The 24,072-nt window shown below is 32.0% G+C and overlaps 3 protein-coding genes across 3 annotated transcripts; 2 read left to right on the top strand and 1 right to left on the bottom strand.

Moving 5' to 3' along the window:
- Positions 1-10,245: 10,245 nt before the first annotated feature.
- On the bottom strand, positions 10,246-13,543 carry LOC101206359 (F-box protein PP2-A15). Its single transcript, XM_004137815.3, has 3 exons — positions 12,638-13,543; positions 12,338-12,456; positions 10,246-11,033 (listed from the first exon to the last, which is right to left on the bottom strand). The coding sequence occupies exons 1-3, from the start codon at positions 12,947-12,949 to the stop codon at positions 10,586-10,588; spliced, it is 879 nt and encodes a 292-aa protein (XP_004137863.1). The 5' UTR covers positions 12,950-13,543; the 3' UTR covers positions 10,246-10,585.
- A 2,842-nt stretch (positions 13,544-16,385) lies between these two features.
- Positions 16,386-18,468, top strand: LOC101222223 (uncharacterized protein DDB_G0290301). Its single transcript, XM_004137955.3, has one exon. The coding sequence runs from the start codon at positions 16,600-16,602 to the stop codon at positions 18,241-18,243; it is 1,644 nt and encodes a 547-aa protein (XP_004138003.2). The 5' UTR covers positions 16,386-16,599; the 3' UTR covers positions 18,244-18,468.
- A 653-nt stretch (positions 18,469-19,121) lies between these two features.
- Positions 19,122-24,072, top strand: LOC101222460. Its single transcript, XM_004137956.3, has 7 exons — positions 19,122-20,368; positions 21,393-21,537; positions 21,632-21,685; positions 21,767-21,858; positions 22,690-22,925; positions 23,068-23,238; positions 23,587-24,072. The coding sequence occupies exons 1-7, from the start codon at positions 19,548-19,550 to the stop codon at positions 23,682-23,684; spliced, it is 1,617 nt and encodes a 538-aa protein (XP_004138004.1). The 5' UTR covers positions 19,122-19,547; the 3' UTR covers positions 23,685-24,072.

A 24,072-nucleotide genomic window follows, 5' to 3' on the forward strand; every position in this document is an offset into this window, starting at 1 on the left:
ACAAAATTTTATACGCAAACTTTGTCTATCTCTTCACCAACTTGGAGACACATAAAAGAAGAGAGAGACTAAGAAATGGAAAAAAATTATTTATTATAACTGTTACTGTGCGGAAAGATTACTCAATTTTGCAACACCAGATATAATAACTCTTCCACGTAGGTTCCAGAGTTTTGTATATACATAGTTTTAATTTTTAAAAAAACACACACAAAAAAAATAATAGATTTGCATCGTTCTAAAAGAGCATACAAAAAGAGTTAGAAGTTGCATATATATATATATATATATTATACATAATGACTATATAAAATTCATATAAGTTTGAGATACAAATTATCGACTATACGTTGTGGTGGTCTATTCGAATAATTTCTTATTAAAATGTAATTGTTTTTAATAACAATGAGATTGGAGATATTGTCTCATAGTATATAATGGTTTGAAAATGAAGTTTTTGAGAATGTAAGATGATCAACCATTGCATATGTTTTTAAGAGAAAAGAAAACATCAACCATATATATGTATTGTTTTAGGCTCCGGTCTCTTTGAATTATTTTTAATTTTAAAAATTTAAAATGCACAATGTAAAGTTTAATAGAGAAAATATTTGAGGAGATCAATCACAACACAAGGTGACAACTTATTTGATATACTAATTTTATTTTATTTTACAAAGTTCAACACGTATATGATATAATTATCTCTAATTATGTAATCATAAGTAACAAATTTTCTGTTGATCCTAATGAAATGTAGAATTAATTGTCAATTTCTCTCTCGTAATAAGTCATATATATCAAATATTATTCCACTGATGTTCTAAACCATGAGAGAGAGTATTGGAATGTGTATAATGTATGATGTATAATGTATTATATAATTAAAGAGTATTTGTCTATATATTATTAATTACTTCAAAGCTATATCGTCTTATCTTAGTGACATATAACACAATTAATTAAGCCAAGTAATCTCAATTATATATTATGACATGAGTCTTAATTAAGCTAATTAATATCCCCAATTTTGTATATAGTTGGACCATACTTATTAATGACCCTTTAAAGACTTTAGAGCAATGTTTTCCCTTTATCCAACGATTAATTATCCAAAACTGAAACGTGGGGTTCATGTGGCACAAACAATAAACGAAATTAAAAATCACTTCACCTTTTTAAAAAAAATTAAATTTACAATGATTAACTAAAAATCCACAAAACATGAAAGAATTAAAATAATATACATCTTTATAAAAATAAAAATAGTAAACAAGAAAAGGGATTAGAACCACTTTTTTAATATAGTACAACCAAATTACAAATTTGTTTCTATATATGTAAGCACTTTTCCAAAGAATGTAAATTTTTATTGCACTAAATTATATATAGATATATTAGATATATAAATTACTATTCTACTTTTTTTTAAAATTACCATATACTATATTTGAAATTAAAATTATTTAGAATTTCAAAAAGACAGATATATTATCTAAAAAAATGGACTTATAAGTTAAAAGAAGAATGGGTTGTTCCATCAATGAGACCAATCAAATTTTGATGAAAGATATGTATAATATATAGATAAAGATTTGACAGCTTAAATCCATTGAATTAATTACATGAACAAATAATTTATCTCAAATTTTATTAATTTAGCATTCAATTTCTAAAAGAATCGATGTATTTTTGCTTTTTTATTTTTGTAATTAATACATTGGGTCCCATGGAAAGATGATTAAGGGTAAGATTCAAACACGTGGCTTCCCTAAGATTTTTGCTTGCATGTGATATTATATATAAAGTTGCAATTGAGATTGATGGCTCATATTCATATTCATATTCATAATCATAATTAATTGACAATATCTTCACTCTCCATTTAATTTCAAATAAATACATACAAAAATATATTGGTTTTAAAAGAGAAGTAAAAAGTAAATAAACAAACAAATAATTTTCATATTTGAAACTATATTTTTTTAATTAAGTCCAATTTCTAATTAGGAAATTGTATGTATCAAATTAATCATATTTTTATTTTCAAGTGAATAAAACTCATTTAAGATAATACTTCGTTCTTATAGATTAAGTTTCAAAGAAAAAGATTAAATTAGGGTTTACTTCTTTGACAAAATTATTCTTAAGGAGATAATTAGGGGACCATAATGAGCAAATCTCTTTGACTTTTCCCCCTTCCCATTACTTAGCTTTGCATTTTCTTACCCTAAACTTGACTTAAAATTAAAATCTTTAAACCCTATATTATACTAAATCACCCATTTTAAGACTATAGTCAAATTGATTTGGTAAATTAGCATGTTTAGTTTTAATAATGGAGGAGTTTAAAATTCCTCTCAAGGCTGGGCCATGAGATCTATTTTTACCTTTTACAATTCATATATGTGTATATATTTAATTATTAGTTGATAAATTAAGAACTCATTTGGTCAACTTCTTTTTTGTTTTTTTCCCCCAGTTATTTATATATACAATCTAACTATTTCCATTATATGTTTTTTTAAATAATATTATTCAATCATTTTAAGTTTCATTATATATATGTATAAAAAAAAAAAAAGTAAAATGGCACTATTGTGATAGAACCAAGAGTCTAGAAAAAGGAGGAAAAAATGTAATATAAATGGGAGACAAATAAATTTCTAAACCAAAGATGAATTAAATAATAATGTGAGTAGCTATTTGATTTAATTTAAGACCTTCCCTTAGCCCAATCTTCTTTAATTAGGAGTTGAAGCCTTCACTTTATTAGGTGTTGAACTCAATAACTCTTTTAATTGGGTAATGTCCTAATTAGCATGTCACTTAAATATAAATAATTACATAAAATTCTAAATTGGGTTTGGTTTTTAATAATAATGTTTGATTTTTATTATTCAGAAATATCAAATTCCTAAAAGATTTAATTACGACATAATGTTTTTCATCTATGCTTTATAAATGGTCCTGGTCTCATTTCTTTTACTCAAAAAGTAAATTAATCCTTAAAGAACTAACTTAAGCAGAAAAAAAAAATAGTAAAATAGGAAAATGTTTATTTTTCAAGTGTTATTTAATAAAAAAATAAAATTAGTATAATTGTTCTAAATGTAAAAAATGCATTAATAGTCAATATAGAGAACTAGAGATAAGCTCGAAATAAAGTTGAATACAAACAGGACAAGCTATAGAATTGGAGAGAGATGCTAATAGCAATGCCATAATTATAAAAAAGAAAATGATTTTTTTAAAAAAAAAAATTGTAGCACCAAAGGGCAGATTTTTTTTTTTTAGTTTTTTTTTTTCTAATAAGTATATTTAGTTTCATAAATTATATATACATTGAAGTGTGAAAAGAAAAAATATGTATTTATTAGAAAGGGGGAAAGGGTAAAATAGAAGTAAATGGTTGAAATAAATAATAATTATAAAGAGTTGGATATTACATAAATAGTGAGGGTTTGGAAAATAGTTAATTTTGTTTGTTGGATTTACTTTTTGGGGGGTAAAGGAAATAGAGTGTTCAGGTGAGAGTTTTGAATTTTTCATTCAAAGCTGAGTCTGCTATTTAATTTACTGCACACACACTCTCTCTCTCTCTCTCTCTTTCACACACACAATTCCTTTTTAAAATATTATAGAGAGAGAAATTAAAAGATATAGAGATTTTAGTGTGTGGATGTTGAAGTCCCCAAATAACTTAATAATGGACTTCCATATTTATGTACTTTTCCCCTCCTCAACAAATCCAACTCACTTTCATCAATTTAATATCAACTCTCCAAATCTCTCTCTCTCTCTCTCATGTTAGGGTTTTCAACTTTTAATTTGTTACTAATAGACAGGATATATGTGTAAAACCCATATATGAAAATATTCTATGTATAGAAGGTAGAGAAAAGCAATCTATATGATCAAATAATATTTATGAGTTACCAAATTAATTAAATATAACCCATTTGAAAAAATAGGTATATTCGATGTTAGAGTTTTTCAAAGTAGAAAGAAGAGATCAAGAGATGGTTATTAATTTTAAAAATAAATATCAATACTACATGTTTATATTAATTGATTAAGTTATTACTTACGTAGACAAACTTAGGGAAACTATTAACATTAGATTAAGTAACATTATAAAGAATGAATAAATAAAGTTAAAGTAATAAAATTATTATCAACTTATAAAATACACAATATTTGCGTTAGGGAGAGTTAGAAGGGAACAAATATTGTATGTATTTATGAAGGCATAAGGCATATAAGTAGAGCGTATTTAGGGTTGGTCTCGTAAAAAGAAAAGAAAAAGGTTTATAATTGAATTTAGAAGAAAAAAGTACAATAGAGACAAGACATTGCAACTACCCAACCCTACATATATTACAACTCCATGCCCAGGATACAGACCACCAAAACTATCTCATTATAAATAAATACAACCAAATTTTGTGATAAAAAAGAAGAAAAAAACTTCACTACGTTTTGTTTTTTTGTGTCTTGTTTCAATAATTGTTTTTTTTCTCTCTATTAAATTCTCGAAATCTTGGCTATTATAGGTATGTTTTGTATTGGGAAAGTCTCCAACAAAAATAAAGATAAAAGTAACTTAGAAATCTAAAAGAAATGAAAAGAAAACACACACACAAGACACACAAGAATTATATATATTCATGTAAACAATTTTTGTGGGTGGAAGGTTTTGATTTTGTCCATTTTCTGTTGATGAATATTTGGTATTGTTTGAATGTGATTTGATTGATGAAATTTAGTTGAGAAATTAAGTAAACTAATAGACTTTTAATTACTTAGGTGCCTTCATTTCTCAACTAATTATTTATAATTAACTAAAGTTCTTGCCAACTTAACAAAGATTGTACTACATAAATTTATCGTCAATTACAATTTAACATTCACTTTTTTTCTTTTTTTTTTAATATTACATTTTAAGGTTTACTGATGTAAACATGTAAATGATATAATTATTGTATAAAAAGATAATAGAAAAGAAGAAGAAAAGATGATGCATGTTTCTGAAACTGAAGGAGATCACGGTTTAATTAAAACATTAAAGTGTGTTTCTGAAACTGAAAAATCAGATTTAAGTATTTAATTAGGATGAAGGAGATCACGGTAAAAACGAAAGGGGTAAGAAAATGAGTATTGAAAGGGGATGCACCTGTGACAAAATATAAAAGGAAAACTAAGGGTGTGATCTAATATTTTAAAATTTGTGGGAATGATAAAATTAATAAAATCAATTCAATTGAAACTGTCCGACGATCAAAATGGTTCTACAGTTTAAAAAAAAATGTTGATTTGCATTTGATTACTACCGGATTATTTATCAAATTGTCATCTGATTATTAATGATGTTAATTGCTATTTGATTGTTGTATGATGACTGTCTGATTGATATTTGATTGTTGTCGGATTATCGCTTTTCTTTTTTCAGTTTTAGTTAACTCTCTGAAATAATTGGTTTTTTTTAATGGTCATCTTTTAAAATATTTTTCATTAACAATTCGATAATGGACGAAAACGGGTGTCATTTATTTTTGTGAATTCAATTGAGTATTTAAATAGATATGCAATAGATAGCAATCACAAAACATTAAATAAAAATCATAAAGTATTTAATATATAATGAACAACCACGTGTGATCAATCAAATAAAAATATGTCAATAAGATAATAATCACATAGCAATTATGTATTAATAAAATAACACTAAGTTGCCAATCAAATAGAAATTACAAAATCAAAATCACAAATAATATTTAAATTTCAATAATTTCAAACTAATTAGATGATAATCAAATAACAATCGGATGATAATAAAAATAACAATCTCATAACAATCATATGATAGTAAGATAGCAATATATCACAAACTAATTAAATTCGATATTTAATCTCCAACTAAAATATGAACTAAGAAAAATCAAATCATACCCATATTGAATAGAATCTACACTCTTCCATCTCTTCAAATCCTAGCAAAATCACCTCAATAGAATTGAACATCAACCACCTAAACATACAAATGAAAAAATAATAATTATGATCCGTGAATATTACAATTTTTGGAAAATTAAAAATTAGGCAAGTAATGAAGGAATTCTTGTTATTTTTTTATATTTAAAATTTTTCTTCTCCTACATTTACATTATTTATAATAATAATCCATAACTTTCAATTGTTTTTAGAGAGAACAAAGTTACTGTTATATTGTGTAAAATCTAAGGAAGTAATGTAGAATTTATGTAATGTCGCATATGAACTATTAATTAATTTGTTGATTATGCATAGATTCATATTGTCGTCCTACTAATTAAATTATAACTATGAATCTTGTTCTAATTGTAATTAATAACAAATTTTGTATGGAGAAAAAATTAAAATGAGAGTGGGAATCAAATCAACTTTCATGCTCGATCACTTCCTTTCATTTGATTTTTCAAATATTATAAGAATGTGAACATGTTAAAAAGTGTGTGTATATATATATATATATATATATATATATATATATATATGTATAGATTATAATTTTAAAACCAACCAACCATACCAATATATACATATAATATAAAGTTTGAATGAGAAAATATATTTATTTGGAGGTTGAAATTTAATAAATGTGAAGGGAAGAAAAGAAAAGGAATAGAAATAGAAATAGAAATAGAAATAGAAATAGAGAGAGTGATGGAGGGATGCAGACATAGCCGTGCCTAATGCCTACAAACTTTAAAAACAAATATTAAAAGCTAAAGATTCACATTGCCAAATTCAATATTACATTTGAGACCCCCTCTCTCCCTCTCTCTCTCTGCCTCCTTCATCAAATGAGGGGTTGGTGATATTTATTTCTCAACCCCCCCCTATACTTTATATTTACACGCAACCCCCTCCAAAATATTTATTCTTTATTTATTTTTCCTTTTCTTTTTTTGTCTTCCCTTTTATTTATTATTTATTAATCACCAACTCTCCCTTTCCCTTTTCATATTTGTTTTATTCTCTATTTTTAGTTCCTTTTCAAACTCATTTCTTCTTTTTTACTTTTCAATCTTACTTCAAATGTCTTTCATCAATTCATCTCTCCTTCTTTCTAGCTTAACATAATATACCTTCAATTTTCTATTATAATTATATAGCATGTAAATTCTCATAATAAATTGGGGTTTTAAAAATGGGTTGTTTATTTCCTTATTAAAGTTCAATGACTTGGGAGGAAAGAAAAATTTAACCATATTTTATCTTTTTAATTCATGGAATATGTTTAATTACAAGTTGAGTTATGTACTTATGTTTAGATTCACCAATTTGTTATAATATATTATTTTAGAATAAAAATTAAAGGTGTATGATATATTATATATAAATGTGTAACAAAATAATTAATAATTACGCAAACTTTGTAACATTTAACGTATATATGTTGATAACTTAATTAACATATTTTAGTTGGTAAAGCTACGGCTACTTTTAGGATTTTCTAAAACTATATATTACCAAAGATCATAGTAAAAAAAATGGAAAATATTAAATTAGAAGTCTGTTTTTCATGAGATCTCTTATTTTCGAAATCAGCAACCAAATAATGTTAAATCTGAAGAATTCTATCTCTTTGTTTTATATGGTTATGAAATTGAAGATTGACATATATATATATATATATATATATATAATGGAAAGAGATGTCACAAACATTAGAGAAAGAATATGAGAAATAAAAATAAAAAAATATTTATAGGATATGTATATATATGTAGTAGTAATAATAATAATAATAGTTGTAGGGTTTGATTGTTGGATTAAAGGGAGAGACTGCAATTGACTGCGCGACCGTACTTCACTTCAAACAACTTCCTTTCCTTTCAAACTTTTTTTTTCTTTTTTCTTTTTGTATTTTTCATGAATAACATTTGCTTCCTTTTTAAGTTTTTCATCATTTCTAAATATTTTATTGTACCCAAAATCCATTTTCACAATCTTCAAATCAAATCTTGCCTTTTTTTTTTTCTTTTTTAACACTTTAGGAAAATAATACTTCCTGTGTTTGTAAATTTTGAGTTTAGTTTTAAAAATATGGCAAGTTTATTTCATTTTGTTAGGTTTCATTTTTTTTAAAAAAAAAAATTTAAGGTTCTAAGATTTGTATTTTTAACGTTGATTTTACCTTAAATAATCTTTTTCTTTTTATTTTGCTTTAATTTTTGTTAATTGATATTTTGTAAAAGTGTGCCACCAAGGAATAATGGAACTTAATTAATTATAAAATATAACTAATTTAAATATTAAAATATAGGATTCAAATTAAATCAAAACTCATACCGTAATGCTTGAAAATAGAAAAACAAAATAGGGTGACCAAAATTGTAACATTTTAAAATATAAAGATAGATCAACAGAAATTTAGATGAATCATCGAAGGATAAAAAATATATCTTGTTCTATATTTATTTTTTTATTTTTTTTATCGAAGTTAAATTATGGTTCGATACTTAACTCGTTAATTTTGTTCTTCTTCTTTTCTTTTAACTTTTTGGCAAGCTGTTAGTTCATTTAAAGGCAAAATAAATTTGAACATAGAAAGTATCGTGTAATGAGAATAATTATTTTCTTAAAAGAACTATCGAATAACGAGAACATGATTCGAGTAATAATATATGAACACAACAAGATCTTTACTTTAATTTCACTTTCTCACGTGCAAGTAAAAGATTATAAAACTTATGTTTTCAAAGTTTTGATCGGGTTTTCATATGTGGTTTAGAAAATGGGTAATCCGTACCACAAAAGTCATTAGTAATTAATAGTATTTATTAACAGGACGATTAGGTTCGAGATATTTAAAACATTTATTTATTTACTTATTTATGGAATTGGAAATTTTGATTGGTGAATCCAAAATTGTTTGTAGTGGTGAATCCAATCAAATAATGAGAGTGTTGTTGTGTTTGTTGAGATGGTTTTTGGTTGTATTGATGTTTGAGTAATTTTCACATTTTTACAAAATTTATTCTTCAACTATCTCTCAATCTCTCATTACTTCTTCATCTCTCCATTTATAAAATCATCATACCTATCTTATCTTTTTCACTCAACAATTTATGACTATTCCAAATCTAGAGAAGTTTTACATTTATGTATTTCTTCACCATGTTTAAATTCATCCATTCAAGAAAGAAAAAGAAAAAGATAACATTGGTTGGAATTTATGAATTTTTGGCAAGACTATTTAATGGTAAATCTATGCATTGGCAAAAGTTATTTTCTTGCAAAAATTTATTTTATTCAACACAAGAAAGAATTAGTGGGTAAATCGACGAAAATTGAATCAAAGGTTAAAATTGCAAAGCTCATTGATGTTTGAAGTCGAGTTTGATGCAACGGAGAGTATAAGATCCAAATTGATAGAGATAAGTTTATGGACGAAGTTGATTGTTGTTTTTATGAATTTAATGTTAACGTGTTTGGACAATTTGGAAAGAGACAAAATGAAAACATAACTCTTATCTACTGGACAAAGGAAAAGACATCCAACAGATGTATTAAAGATGAGGACAAGGAAAATACCCAAAAGAAAAAAAGAAAGAATAATGTGAGAAAATAGCATTCTTCAATTAGCCTTAGCTACCATACAATTCAAATTGATGTGAAATGCAATATCCCCCACATGATTAGTATCAAATTTTGAAAGGAATCATAGGTTGGATTTAAAAGAGCTATTTCAAATATAATAATTATTATTATTTTGAATATTGATAATTTGTTTAATTCGAATTAGCAAAACTGGAGCTTATAGATCCACATTTGTGGTTTAGAGGGGAAGAAACTATTAGATCGATTTGAGCAAACATAACTATAAATGAATCAAAGTTGAAACCAATCAAACTTTAATCATATCAACAGTGATAAATGCTTAGTTCATCCAAAAGATAACAATGTGGAACTTAAAATAAGTCAATCATAAATGCTACTTTTTGAAGATGCCAAAGGAAAGAACCTGTTTTCTTCCTTTTGCTATCAAGCCTCCTTAAAAAGCAAATCCGGTCATTAATATGTGGTTTGTCCTGTAATCAAGGAAGGAAAGATGATGTGAAGATGTTGATTTTCTTTCTTTCTCAGCTCAACAAGACTTAGAAGATGTGCTCTACTGAAAAATTTCAAAATCAGATGTGATAATAAGCCATCAGATAGTTCATCCCATCATAGTGTTCAGATCAGAAAGTATAAAAATAATAGAAGTCAAAGATACTCGATAAAACGAACACAAGTCGTAGAGACAAACCAGTTTGAATAACCAAAGAAATCAGTCAAATCCTCCTAAATCTTGTCTGCCTCAAGTTAATTGTACACAATGTAACAAAACTCATCAGTTTGTATGATAACAGAATGTACATAACCAAAAACAAAAAAACGCTACCTATTATCTTAGAAAACCAAGAACATGCGACTGAAATGCCTAAAAATGGTATATAACCTGTAAATTTCCATGTTATAATCTTTTGAGGTAACTAAGAAGAATTACAGAAACATCTTCTGTTGACTACTTTTTTCTTTTCTTTTTTGATGTTCCTCATCTTTTCCGCTCTTTCAAGATGCTGGGAATGATAAATACAGAATCTACACAAAGTCCGCCTTTAGAATGCGTGCAGTCGATCTGTTTCATGGAAAATCTAATTTCCGTGGTTGATCCCGACTTGTTGACCAAAAACTCACCTACCTTATATTCTATCCATGACCCCCGCTTGCGGTGTCCACTTACATCAATAAATCCGTGCTCGTCTAAACAGAATTCGTGCGTTGCTTGCTGTCCATCAGAAGTAGACATTTCAAACCGTACAGGCTTTACATCCCAACCGTGAGTATGCTCGAAGCTGCATACACGTCGGCCTAGCCGCTTGTAGAACCTTCCAAGGTGAAGCCTGAAGGTCAGTGTATAGATATCAGCAGGAAAAGGAAATTTCACCATCCCATCTACTTCAAACCACCAAATTTGCTGCAGATATGCCACAACATTGAACCTGAAAAGATCGAGTAATGTAAGAGGTCTACTATTATTTTGTAAAATCCTAACAATTTGCTAAGTAACAACAGACACGAACTCTAGCAACCCTGCTTGATGGAAATCACATTGTTAGGCTGCACTAAACCCACTCATTAAAGATATCATCAAGTTTATAAATATACTTCCCCTCTTACTTTCCACACAACCTAAAATTTTCCTCTAGGTTTCTGACTAAATTAATTCCCATTTAAATGTATATGACTGATCTTGAACTTCCCCAAGCACATTATTCACTTTTGAATACAATGAGTAAGAACCGCACATATAAATATTCATAAAATCACCACAACTAAACAATGCATCCAGAAGAAAAGATATCTAATACAGGGCAATATTATTCAAAATCTCCTAAGGTTTAGTCTAAATGCTTTGAGATTATGAGTCTTCATTTCTGGAAATTTATAGATTTGATTAATCAAAAAGGGATTGTCCTTAACCCCCCACCAAAGAGAAAAAAAAAATAAAGCTGAAAAGGATAAAGGGAATATTCACATATAGAGTCAAGATGTACAATCCCAGAAATGACTTGACAGTAATAGAAGCACGTAAAAGGAAAACCATAACTCAGAAATATGTTCAAAAGGTATCTTAAAACCAAACCAAACACGACACAGAAATACTATATGCGGAGCCATTTTCTGAACTTAGAAGGAGTAGTTAAAACAAAAAGGTTGTGACCAGTTCCATCCAGACAAAGAACAAATGAAAAAGGACGGAACTAGCAGCCCCAAGAAGCAGTCTAAAGCACCAAATATCAATGACAAAACCAACATTAACATACTATAGTTCTTCAGTAATATCACTCCTCGCTGACCAAAAATCACAGCAAATGCCTCCATCAATTACCAGCTTGCTCATTAAACAGTATTTGGATAAATCTCACAATATCACAATCACATATGACAGAACAAGTTTCCATCCTATCCTAACAATTGCAGCAACAAAGATACCAAAAGAAAATTAGAGAGAACCATAAGTGTCAAAGAACTCAAAACTCAGTGGCATATGTAAGCCGCCCAGGTTACCTCCCTTGTCCATAGATACATTTTCCATAAAAATACAAACCAGCTCTTTTGCAAGCACAGCAAACCGTGACTAAAACTAATCACTACTTGAATGAAAACCAATTCAAGAACAAAAAGCCTATAAGCACCAGCTAAAAAGCTAAGTAACTTTGTTTAATTAAACGCTATAGACAGGAGTGACGAATTAAGAATGGATATTTTCAAAATTTTCAAATAAGGATTATCAGAGTCTAACCGAGATTCATCAGTAGGAATCCAATTCCAGTATCTTCTATCATCAATTCCAGTTATAGCCATGCCCTTCGCTGATATCGACATGCAAATCCTTCCAGTAATTCTGTCCAACCACACCTCCTGTAAGAATGGTTCAAAATTCCATAAACAAACATCCCGTCCTCCACAAATTGTAACTGTCAAATCTATAATCAAACTCAGAAAAGAACAACCCACAAAAAGCCCTAAAAAGTAAATTCCAACCCAGAAAAGAAAGAACAAAAACAAAACGAAATGCCGTTTTGGGAAAGCGACGAGCCACCTTATTTCCATCATCGAATGGCACAGGACGAGATAGCAGCGCGTATATGTCCTTCTTTGACAGATTTTGATACCGTTCGGGAGGCAAGAAATCCAGAAGATCTTGATAATTTGAAGGCAATTTCGATTCCCAAACAGCATCCGACGAGGCGGCGCCGCGAAACGCTCTGTTAAGCCGCGCAAGGTTACAAATCTCCGGCGGAGTAAGGTGAAGAAAAACACGTGCCACACAGTTCTCTGGTATATCCCCGAGGCCAGGACCGATGGTGGAGCCATTAACAGCTTCACCCATATTCGAGAGCGAGGCCCCCATCGCCGTCGACGGCAGAGTCCCAAATCAAGACCACAAAATTTCCCACAATTTCTTCAAGTCATCGCTTCATCACCGGCGGCAAAAGAAAAAGAAAAGAAAAAAAATAATTTTTTTTGAAGATGGGTTTAATCACAAAACCACGTCCCCCGCCCAGCAGTAATAAAAAGTTCAAACCGAGACACGGATTTCGATGAAAACCCACAAATGAATAGAATTTCTAAAGAGAGCTTTTGCCTTTTCCGGACAGGAAAGTAGGTGGGGGAAAAACAAATGGTGGCAAAAACCAAAAGGGGTAGCAAGTAGCGAACTACAAGAAAAGTAATGAAGAGAAAGGAAACGACGCGTCGAATTTTCTTTTCTTTTTCTTTGAAAGGCTGAGCCCAGATGGGTTGGAAATGGACCGCGAGAAATTGAGAACAGAGAAGAGGGAAAAGGATCAGGTGGAAGAAGACGATTGATTGGTGGGTCGTTAGAATTACAGCTTGAGATGATTTGGAATTTGGGTTTATTTTTTATTTCGGCCATTGATGAACTTTGAAGCCCCACTCGCGCCACTACGGAATATGGATCGTAGATGGGGAGAGCAAGTGGAAGGCTTTGATGTTATCGTCTTGTTTCGTTAGTGGGTAATAAATTTATGATGTAAAAGCCTAACAAAAGAGGTATCTTGTTTTGCTATCAAAATAAGCCTAAGGGTCAAATTGAACAAACTCCACATATAGATTCACTCCTACACACTTAACTCCACCGTACAAAATGGCATATAATGGTTTAATATTTATCTTACCCTTCAGTTATGATCAAATTAATGTAATCTATAAATATTTAGATGCTCTTTTCGTTTTCTAAGTTATTCAAAAGAAAATCTCAAGCTCGGGGTCGTTAAGCTTTTCACAATTCTCAATTTTCATTGAGTATTGAAAAGTTAAAATGTAACGTGAATTACTACAAACAAAGTAGTATTGAAATGTATGTCCAATCGAGAGAGATTAAGGTTTAACTAAAACTTTATTTATTTATTTTTTTTTGTAAAAGACTAAAAAAGATATTCATATATATATAATTTAAATAGAACCTCTATCATTATAACATGTATGGACTCTAACTTATACCTTTAACATCACATTCGATTTTCCATAAATACAATTTAAAAATAATAGAGTTAGAATTAGTTTCATGATTAAAAAGATTTGCTACATTTTCACGTGGACTTGTCATAAATTTTGTCGTTCGAAAAGGATGGCATGTTTGAATTCTCACTATCAATGTTGAACAGTTAAATTAAATACATCTTATCTAAATTAATCAAAACAATGTAACATGTAATGTAAGTAAAGGTTTATAATAATGGCTTTGATGACTTTTTATTTAAAATTGATTGATGGCAAGATCAAGAAAAACATATATATCTTTTGATGTCCCATTTGAAAAGGATGGCCATGGAAGTAGACAACCCAAATGTGTATACATATCACATGTAAAATTACTTCACTAAAACCAAATATCTACTTTTGAAATTTCATATGAAATGTAATCGCTAAGATAAGTTATTTGTGTCCTATGATACAAAGTTAATAGGACATCATTATAGTGTTTGATTGATGATATGATCAACTATATAAGAAAAATCAACGTATACGTTATTAGATGAAAAAAGCCCCAAAAATATATGGAACTATATTAGAATAAAACCATGTTTTATATTTCTAAATTTGGTATAAAATGATTTGTAAAATCTAATATGGTTGTTTTGTACTTCTAAGTTTTTCTTCTTCTTACTATAAAGTATACGTTGAATTATTACTTTTATTGTCGAAATGGAAATGTAATTTTATTGTTGAAAAAAAGAGTACAAAAACGTACATTTAGAAGACAACATAAATAAATATTTATATTTGAATTAAGGAATAAAGTGGAATTGGGGTTATGGGCCTCAGTATTGGGCCCGTGTTAAAGTTGGGCCAGATGATCTATCCAAATCAAACGTGGCCCGAATTTAAATATACACACACAATATTACTAAATTATAATAAAAAAATCAAAGATTATTTATATACTAATACTCCATTAGAATAGTTGTTATCTATCTCTCCCCTTAGAGCTCCAATCACTATGTTTATGTATTTGTTTAATTCAAGTGAGTGTTGATTTGTTTCCTTTGAATTGTTGTTGTTTTTAGAGAAGAGCCCATTGATTCAATTAAATAAATACAATGCTAAGTTATATAAAATATAATGCATTTGGTTTCCAATATAAAGAGAGGAATTGTCTCAATTGCCCCTCTTCGTAATGGATGGGTTTAGAATCTCCATACTGCCATTTTCGTCCCAATAACTACAAAAGGAATCTCGTTTTCTACTTTATTGATATGCCAAAATTGGTGGTGGGAAAATTATCTGTTTCAGTTTAATTTTAACTACTTTTATCTTTGAATTTCAAAATGTTAAATTTAATTTTTATTTGGTTCTTATATTTCATAATGTTACGTGTTTTGAGATTTATTTGCATTTGATTGCTAGGTTTTAAAATTATATTCTAAATACTTATCTTTTTTAATTTAGTGATAAATATATAATATTTTCAACACGAACGAAAATGACTACAATATTAAAAGCTTACATCTTGAAACTATCACATAAAAAATAGGCTATATATACATGTGTGTGTATATATTTCCTGTGTAATGATGGTATTTCTTCAACAAAAAAAAAAACTTTAGATATTTGTTTTTTTTTTCAAAATAAATAATTTATGAGAGGTTGATGGATTATTAAAACACAACTATACTCATATATATATATTTATATGATGGCAATAGTTTGACATGATTGATTCAAATCAACGGTCAAGTATAGGGGTTTTTTTTATTATACAATTGAAGATGGTCATCAAAATAATGGTTTACCAATCTAGAATTTCGCTTCACTCAAACAAATTGTATATCACCTAGTTGTCCACTTTTAACCTTTTTCTATTATATTAGTTTCTTAATTAAATAGGATTGTTTTTTCAAAATTTAAGATTTATTTAAGTAGAAAGTTTTAAAATTAATTGTAATGATAGAATAAGCCAATATTTTGAATTTTTGTATTTACCTCTATAAGATTGTTTTATTAAAGATCTGTTACTATTTAGAAAGACATAGTTAAATGTGATTTGAAACTCCAATCTCAAACTTGAAATTTACTTTGTATTTTTATATAAAAAAGCAAGACCGATTAGGTAAAACTTTCTATAAGTTCTGAATTTTGTTTAAATTTAGTCAAATTTCAGTTATCAAAATACTCCCTGTTTTGTACCCTCCACCACTGACACCTAATTAAAACTTGTACCCAAAATAATTTATTAATGTATACAGAAATCTAAAAAGACAAAGATATTTTAGGAAAGGAAAATATACTTAAATCAAAACCCCCACTAAACTTTATAAACCCTATAAAAGGAAAAAGAGTTGACTGAGTAAGAAAGAAGCAAAAAGAAAAAAGAAAAGAGTATGTGGGTTTCGAGAAACGTACGTGGAATAGCAATGTGTCTAATGGCGAAGCGATTTCTGAAAAACCAACAACAAATCACTAAAACCCATTTTCCCTTCTTCACTCCCCAGTTTTCGTCTTAATCCTGTGGGTTTCCAGTTTTTCCCTCCCAAAACCATGGGCGGTTTTCTGTCAACCCAATACCACAATCCACTCTCCCAAAACCACCTCCCCCCTCTTCTTCTTCTATCTATATACTATCTTCTCTCTCTCTCTCTCCCCCTCACTCCATCCAACGAACCCGCAATTCTTCTCTTTCTCTTCAACGACATTCAATTTCTCTATCTGGGTTTTGGGTTGCTTCTATTTCTTCATTTAGATACGGCTAATCGAAAGAATTGGGGGGTAATTTTAATGGAAACCAATAGTTTAGGCGGCGGCGGCGGCGGCGGTGTGGGTGGGAGTGGTGGAGGAGGAGGAGGAGGAGCTGGAGGAGGAGGGATGTTTTCAGGCATGAATTCGTCAATGCTGGGATTGGAATTACCACTTCATCAAAACCCAACAAATCCCACTAATCCTCACCAATTACATCACCCTCCAATGGTATCTTATGTCCAACATGACCCCCATCATCACCAACAACCGCCGTCGGTCTCCGTGAAATACCCTTTTCCGACAAAGGCTAAGCCACAGCAGTCGAATCTCAGTGACGACGAGGAGCAGGGGTTCGCGGCGGATGACAGTAATGGAGATGGCAAGAAGAAAATCTCGCCGTGGCAGAGGATGAAATGGACGGATATGATGGTTCGGCTGTTGATTACGGCGGTGTTCTATATCGGCGATGAAGGTGGGTCGGAGCCGGTGGACCATGTCGGGAAGAAAAAACCAGTGGGGTTACTGCAAAAGAAGGGGAAATGGAAATCGGTATCCAGAGCAATGATGGAAAAAGGATTCTACGTTTCACCACAGCAATGTGAAGACAAATTCAACGATTTAAACAAAAGATACAAACGAGTTAACGATATTTTAGGGAAGGGAACAGCCTGCAAAGTAGTAGAGAATCAAACATTACTCGATTCAATGGAATTAACACCAAAAACAAAAGAAGAAGTACGAAAATTACTCAATTCTAAACATCTTTTCTTCAGAGAAATGTGCGCTTACCACAACACTTGCCGTCACAGCACCACCCACCCCTCGCCGGACGCAGCAACAGAACCATCCCACCTTCCACAACAACAACAGCAACAGCAACTATGCTTCCACGCCACAGACACGACAACCTCCGCCAGTATAGCAGCCGGCGAGGGTTCAAAAAGCGGAGATGAGGAGGAAGAGGAGGAGGAAGAGGAGGAATCGGAAGAGGAGGAAGAGGATGAGGAAACAGAAGGGAGACAGGAAGAAGAGGAGGAAACGGAATCGAGGAAGAGGGCGAGGAAAGGGGGGATGATAACGGCTGGGATGCAGCAGTTGAGTGCGGAGGTGATGGGAGTTATATCGGACGGGGGGAGGAGTCCATGGGAGAAGAAGCAATGGATGAAGAGCCGACTGATTCAGCTTGAAGAGCAGCAAGTGAGCTGGCAAACGCAGGCATTCGAGCTGGAGAAACAGAGGCTGAAATGGGTGAAGTTCAGGAGCAAGAAGGAGAGGGATATGGAGAGAGCGAAGCTGGAGAATGAGAAGAGAATGCTGGAAAACGAGAGGATGATGCTGATGGTAAAGAAGAACGAGTTGGATTTGATGGGTATGCAACATTATCAGCAGCAACAGCAGCAGCATTCGTCGAACAAGCGAGGGGATCCATCGTCGATTACAGGATGAAGAAGAAAGGGATTGGGTTTAGGGTTTAGAAACTGTGGGGATTATAATATAATTTAGAAGAAGTGAAACTCCCGTTTGGTTAAATTTAATTTTTATTATTGACTAACATTTTTGTCCTATACATGTCGGATGCATTTTGAATAACCCTCACCCTTCCTTCCCCATCCTATAATCTTCTTTTCATTCACTTATCATATTCTAAAACCCAAAAGGATTTTTTTTTTACTCCAATATTATTCTTTTAAATGCTTTTGTCATACTAAATTTCCGTTTGAAATATACTTCAAATTATTTTTAAACTACATATACGGTAAAAAAAAAAAAAAAAAAAGTTAATTATTTAATTGTTTTTTCTTAAGGGTCAAACTTGATTAGCAAAGTTATTAAAGATAAATTTGCATAGAAGGCCCTTTCATAGGGATAAAAATGAAAATTGATGAATAATGAGTTTTGACTCTTTGTTTATTAGCGTCTTTACTTCTTCTATTGTGTTTCTTGATGCGTTTTTCTTTATTGGACTGGCTTCTTCCTCCTCCTTCCTTTTTCTTTTTCTTATTTATCCTCTTCCTAATTTTGGATGTGTGTTTTTATGGACTTTTCTTCATTTTATTTTTACTTTTACGATAAAGAGTTACCGATTATTTGGTTATCACTTAGCGTTTTTCTTTCTCAATCTAAGGAGTGGGAAGAGATGGAGAATGGGGAACGAAAGGAAAATATGGAGGAGTGAATAAAGTAAAAAAAAAGAAGAGATGAGGGAGTGAGAAGCGATGTTAAACTTGGTGTTGGGTCAAATCAGTGGTTTGAGAGCGTTCATTAGATTTTAGAATGGGCATCAATGATGATCCATTGGCGGGCCCGTCTTTTATATACAAATATTTTGTTGAGTAAAGCATTTTCTTTTTGTTTTTTTGCCTTTCTTTTTTACAATTTAGAGTTGTCAATAAACCTTAGAAATGCGAAATTTGATATATTGTTGGAGGACGCGACGGATTTGATGAGTGGGGCAGTATCGAAAATTGTCGAAACTAAGAAGGGTATTATGGAAATTAAAAAAATAAGGTTAACGATCGTGACGGAGCCTCAACCAAAAGGGCCCCACCATGTGGGTAGACGATGGAAATTTCTCACTACTTAACGGAACCGTGAGAAGCCTTGACGAGGTAAGTCTTTCCCAGTTCACGGCAGGTTGTGTTCCGTCAAATCCCTTTCGTCAGAAATTGAAAACTCCCTCAACGTTTCGTCTCTCCTTCCCTAACGCCGTCGTTCCGGTGAAGCTTCAATCCTAACCCTAACGTCCTCTAATGGCTTCCTGTGACGACGACTTCTCTCTCCTCAACGACGATCACCACCACCAACACCACCACCAATCCACTACCAACCACCACCATGTACCAACGCCTCACCACATCCATCAATCCTACACATCTCACCGCTTCACGCCTCGATCGTCTTCCGTTCACGCGCCGCCACAGCCCTCTCCCAATCAACCGGCTCAACCGATTCTTGCACCCTCCGGAAGTCCGAAGAAGATCGGTGTCCCGATAGACGAGGAAGAGGAGGAGGAGGATACGGAGGATTATGGTGATCCTGCTTTCTGCTCCAGTTCGTTTGATAATGGAGATCCCAATCGGCTTGGTGTTGGTGTTGATGTGCGGGTTGAGAAGAGGAAGGATCAGTCGGACGAGCTTGCGGAGGAAGGAGGTTCTTATACTAGTTATAAAAGAGCGAAACCTTCCTCCAGCGGCGGAGAATACAGGAAGGATCGAGAGGAGTGGAGTGATGCGGCTATTTCCTGCCTTCTGGATGCGTATACCGAGAAATTTACGCAGCTGAATAGGGGGAATTTGAGGGGGAGGGATTGGGAGGAAGTGGCTGCAACTGTCAGTGAACGGTGCGAGAAGCAGAGCAAGAGCGTAGAGCAGTGTAAGAATAAGGTGGACAACTTAAAGAAGAGGTATAAGTTAGAGAGACATAGGATGAGTAACGGTGGCGTCTCGATCAGTCACTGGCCTTGGTTTAAGCAGATGGAGCAAATTGTTGGAAATTCTTTGACAATGAAGGTTGTTTCTGATGAGGATCGGAGTGTTGCCTCCTCAGGGAATACTCCGAGGATATCAAAGAGGTTCTACTCCTTCCTGTTTCTTTCTTCCCCTTATCTACCATTTCAAAACTACTATTGTAAGAACACAACACCTTTTAGGATAAATGGGTGTTCTTTCAGATCTGTGTTGTTTGTGTTTTTCGATTATCTGTCTTCTTACTGCTTGCTTGCCTTGTGACCATGAGTTCTTGATTGCATACTGCATTTTCATTTGTCTATTTCAACAATAATTCTTGAAGAGACAAGTTCCTCGCCCGTTTTTGCTGCTGGGGGTTGTAATTGGCGCTATATCTGTAATTATTTCTTCCATGGAATCTTGTATTTACTAGTCATGGCTTAGGAATGAACGGAGTGGTTTGAAATTCCAAGTGCATATCTTTAGTACAGCGCTTAGATCAAAATTGGATCAAAATTCGTACAATAATTGAAGCAAATGTCTAGAATTTTAAATGTCTCCAGACAGTGCTAGCAGCATTGACGCTATCAAATGTCCTATGATTGCTGTGTCTGGAAAAATTAATAGTGTATCACTAGAACTTCTGTCTGGTGTTTTCTCTCCTTGACAACACCATTTGTGTAGTTTGATTGGTCATGTGCTTTTGAGTTTTCAATTGTGTTAATGTACTCATAATTTTTCGATCTGGCTATCACTATAAAGTTTTTTTGATGTGAGCTGGTTTTGGGGATTGACGGATCTTTAGAAGCATATTTTAGTTGCCATTTATATGGCGTATCATATTGTTACCAATATGGTGTCTTTTGTTGGATACTGACTGCTGAGTAATTTGGAGTTACATAATTTATATGGATATATAAGAAACCAATATGTAGACATGCTAGGTTTATTTGATTCATTTTTAAATGGTTTAGTGAACAGCATGCTAATGATAAGTTGGTTTTCTTTCTTTTTCCCCCTTTCCCCCTTTTCCATTGAGTTTGATTTTAAAGTTCAATGTCTCTAGTTTCCTTCTATCAAAAGTCATTTTGAGATAGTTTTGTTCACAAGGTAACAGCTAGTTATTTGTTTTTGCAATCTATCTTCCAGGTACGTTCTTCCCACACCCAATACTGCTGGTCAAATGAATAACATAAAACCCAAAGCAGTTTCCAGTCCAAGGTGGCGAAGAGTCGTCTTTAAAATCAGTGGTACAGCTCTTGCAGGGACTGGTCCTAACAACATCGATTCAAAGGTCAGTAGAATCATCTCACCTTCCCATTGAGTTTATCATACCGTTGGGATAATTGGACAGTTGCCAACGTCAAATTTGTTTCTTTGATTTTTAGGTTGCAATGGCAATTGCCAGAGAAGTTGTAATGGCTTGTCGCCTGGGTGTGGAGGTATTCATTATTACGTTTAACCACTTTTTATCACTTCTTTCAATCTCTTCGCACTGGCCTATAATTATGGTTATATTACAGGTGGCAATTGTTGTTGGAGGTCGTAACTTCTTCTGTGGAGACTCTTGGGTGACTACAACAGGTTTAGATAGATGTACAGCATACCAAATTGGGTACGTTTTCACACACCACCTTGTTGATACTAAATCTGGATCCTCTTTCTCATTATATAGTCAGTCGATTCTATTACATTGATTTATCCTGTAAAAAATGTTTTTCACTGATTTGATCATACTATTCCTCTTCTTCAAGATATTGTTGTTATATAGATAAATTCACAAAAGCATTCTAATTTCTTAAATTCCTTGCATTGTCACTGATATTGTACTATTATGTATAATGGGTGTATTGTGGCATTCTAGTTGTATGAGACTGGCCTCCGCTTCATCTTCATTGGTGTGTACATGCCTTCTGCTATTCTTTCTTTTTATTACATTCCTGTGTTTTTCTGATATTTAACTCTAGAAAAGGTGCCTTGCATGTTTAAGAAATAAGCAATTTTGTGCTTTAGGAAGCAAACGAAGCGGTTGAGAAGGCTATTTACTTTTAGTATCTAAAGCAAAAAATGACCTTACCCGAATAGGATCTGTGTTGTTCCACTGTATCCTTGAGTTCTAAAGTATCTAAGCTTGAAAGTTGTGTTGTGTCATATCTGATCTATTGATGCGTAGTTGAAGCCTTTGGGTCTCTGAGGTTTAGTGGGGTAGATCAATAGAAGATTGTTAAATTTGTGCTAAGATTTTGGAACGTATAATATGCAATTTGTGACTGGAACTGGATAGATGGTGTTAGTGATAGCATATGATATGCTCTGTCTTATTTGAGAAAGATAGGTTTATCATCTTTACCCCAACTTTGATAGCATAACAAGACCAATTGGATAAACATCTTTTGTTATGTTATATGTGTTACTAATGCCGATTCCCTGAATACCATATCTACAGTATGATGGCTACTGTGATGAATTCAATTCTTCTTCAGTCAGCAATAGAGAAGATGGGAGTTCAGACTCGTGTCCAATCTGCATTTATGCTTCAGGAGGTTGCTGAACCATACAGTAGGCAACGTGCTATAAGGCATCTTGAGAAAGGCAGAGTAGTTATATTTGGTGGCATTGGTGCTGGCACTGGAAATCCCCTATTTTCCACTGATACAGCTGCGGCTCTTCGAGCTTCTGAGAGTATGACCCTGCTAAGTGCTAACTATTCTCTTTTTTTTCTTTTTTCGTTTTACTATTTTATGCACCGGCATGCATTGTAACATATGCTAATCATTCGAATTTGAATGCTTACATGGTTTGACCTATCTATTTCTCTTATTAGTTCATGCCGAGGCAGTTCTTAAGGGTACGAATGTTGATGGCGTGTATGACTGCAATTCACAAGACAACAATTTTACTTTCAAGCACATATCTTTCAGGGAGTTGGTATCAAGAGGCGCCATTAGCATGGACATGACCGCATTAACTTTCTGTGAAGAGAACAACCTTCCTGGTACGTTTTCTTGTGATGGCCTTTAAAGATCACATCAATTTAATATTATGGTTTAATATGATAACACTATCCAACTTGAGTATACTTTAGCTAGTTAAGATGTAGACGAGATCAGAGGATTGGATTCCCGACCTTCAATTTGATGTTTTGTTGAACTGAAAAAATCTTATAGCACTAAAAATATAAGTTTTGATGTGCTTTTATCCATGAGGTAGAGCATATGCTAGAATCTAAAATTATATAGTGTTCAAATGGTCCTACGTTGCTTAGGATTTCAGTTCCTTTTTTCTCTTTATTGCATTTTGTTGAAAAATCATAATGTAATCCTACCAAAATTTATTTTTACAGTTGTCGTCTTTAATCTTCTTGAGCCTGGAAATATCTCAAAAGCATTATGTGGAGAGCAAGTGGGTACACTGATTGATCAAAATGGAAGAATTAGCTAGCGTTCCTAAAACTCAAATATTTAGTATTAGGTTATGTTGTATCGAGTCGGTAGGGTGTCCAATGGGCTGTCTTAAGAAACTATAGCTGCTTCCCTTCAGCTTCTGGCTTCTTTTCTAGCCAGAATTGGGAGCGTTTGCTATGTTCCTTGCTAAGTACCACAGTGTGAAAGTAGAGTAGATTTTGATTATTGATTTTGAAGATCTATTCTTGGTGTGATGCCAAAATTTCTTCTGCATTTGCCTTTTGTATTGTAATGTATTTGTATGTATATTATTATTGATTCAGTGGAAGGGTAGATTAAGAAAATGGATGGGTATGACAGATTTGAAGTATATTGGTGGTCGTGTTTATCTCATTAAAATAAAGTTTTACCTGTCATTTAACTTA

The sequence above is a fragment of the Cucumis sativus genome, chromosome 3 (assembly GCF_000004075.3).
Source record: "Cucumis sativus cultivar 9930 chromosome 3, Cucumber_9930_V3, whole genome shotgun sequence".
Lineage (NCBI taxonomy): Eukaryota > Viridiplantae > Streptophyta > Magnoliopsida > Cucurbitales > Cucurbitaceae > Cucumis > Cucumis sativus.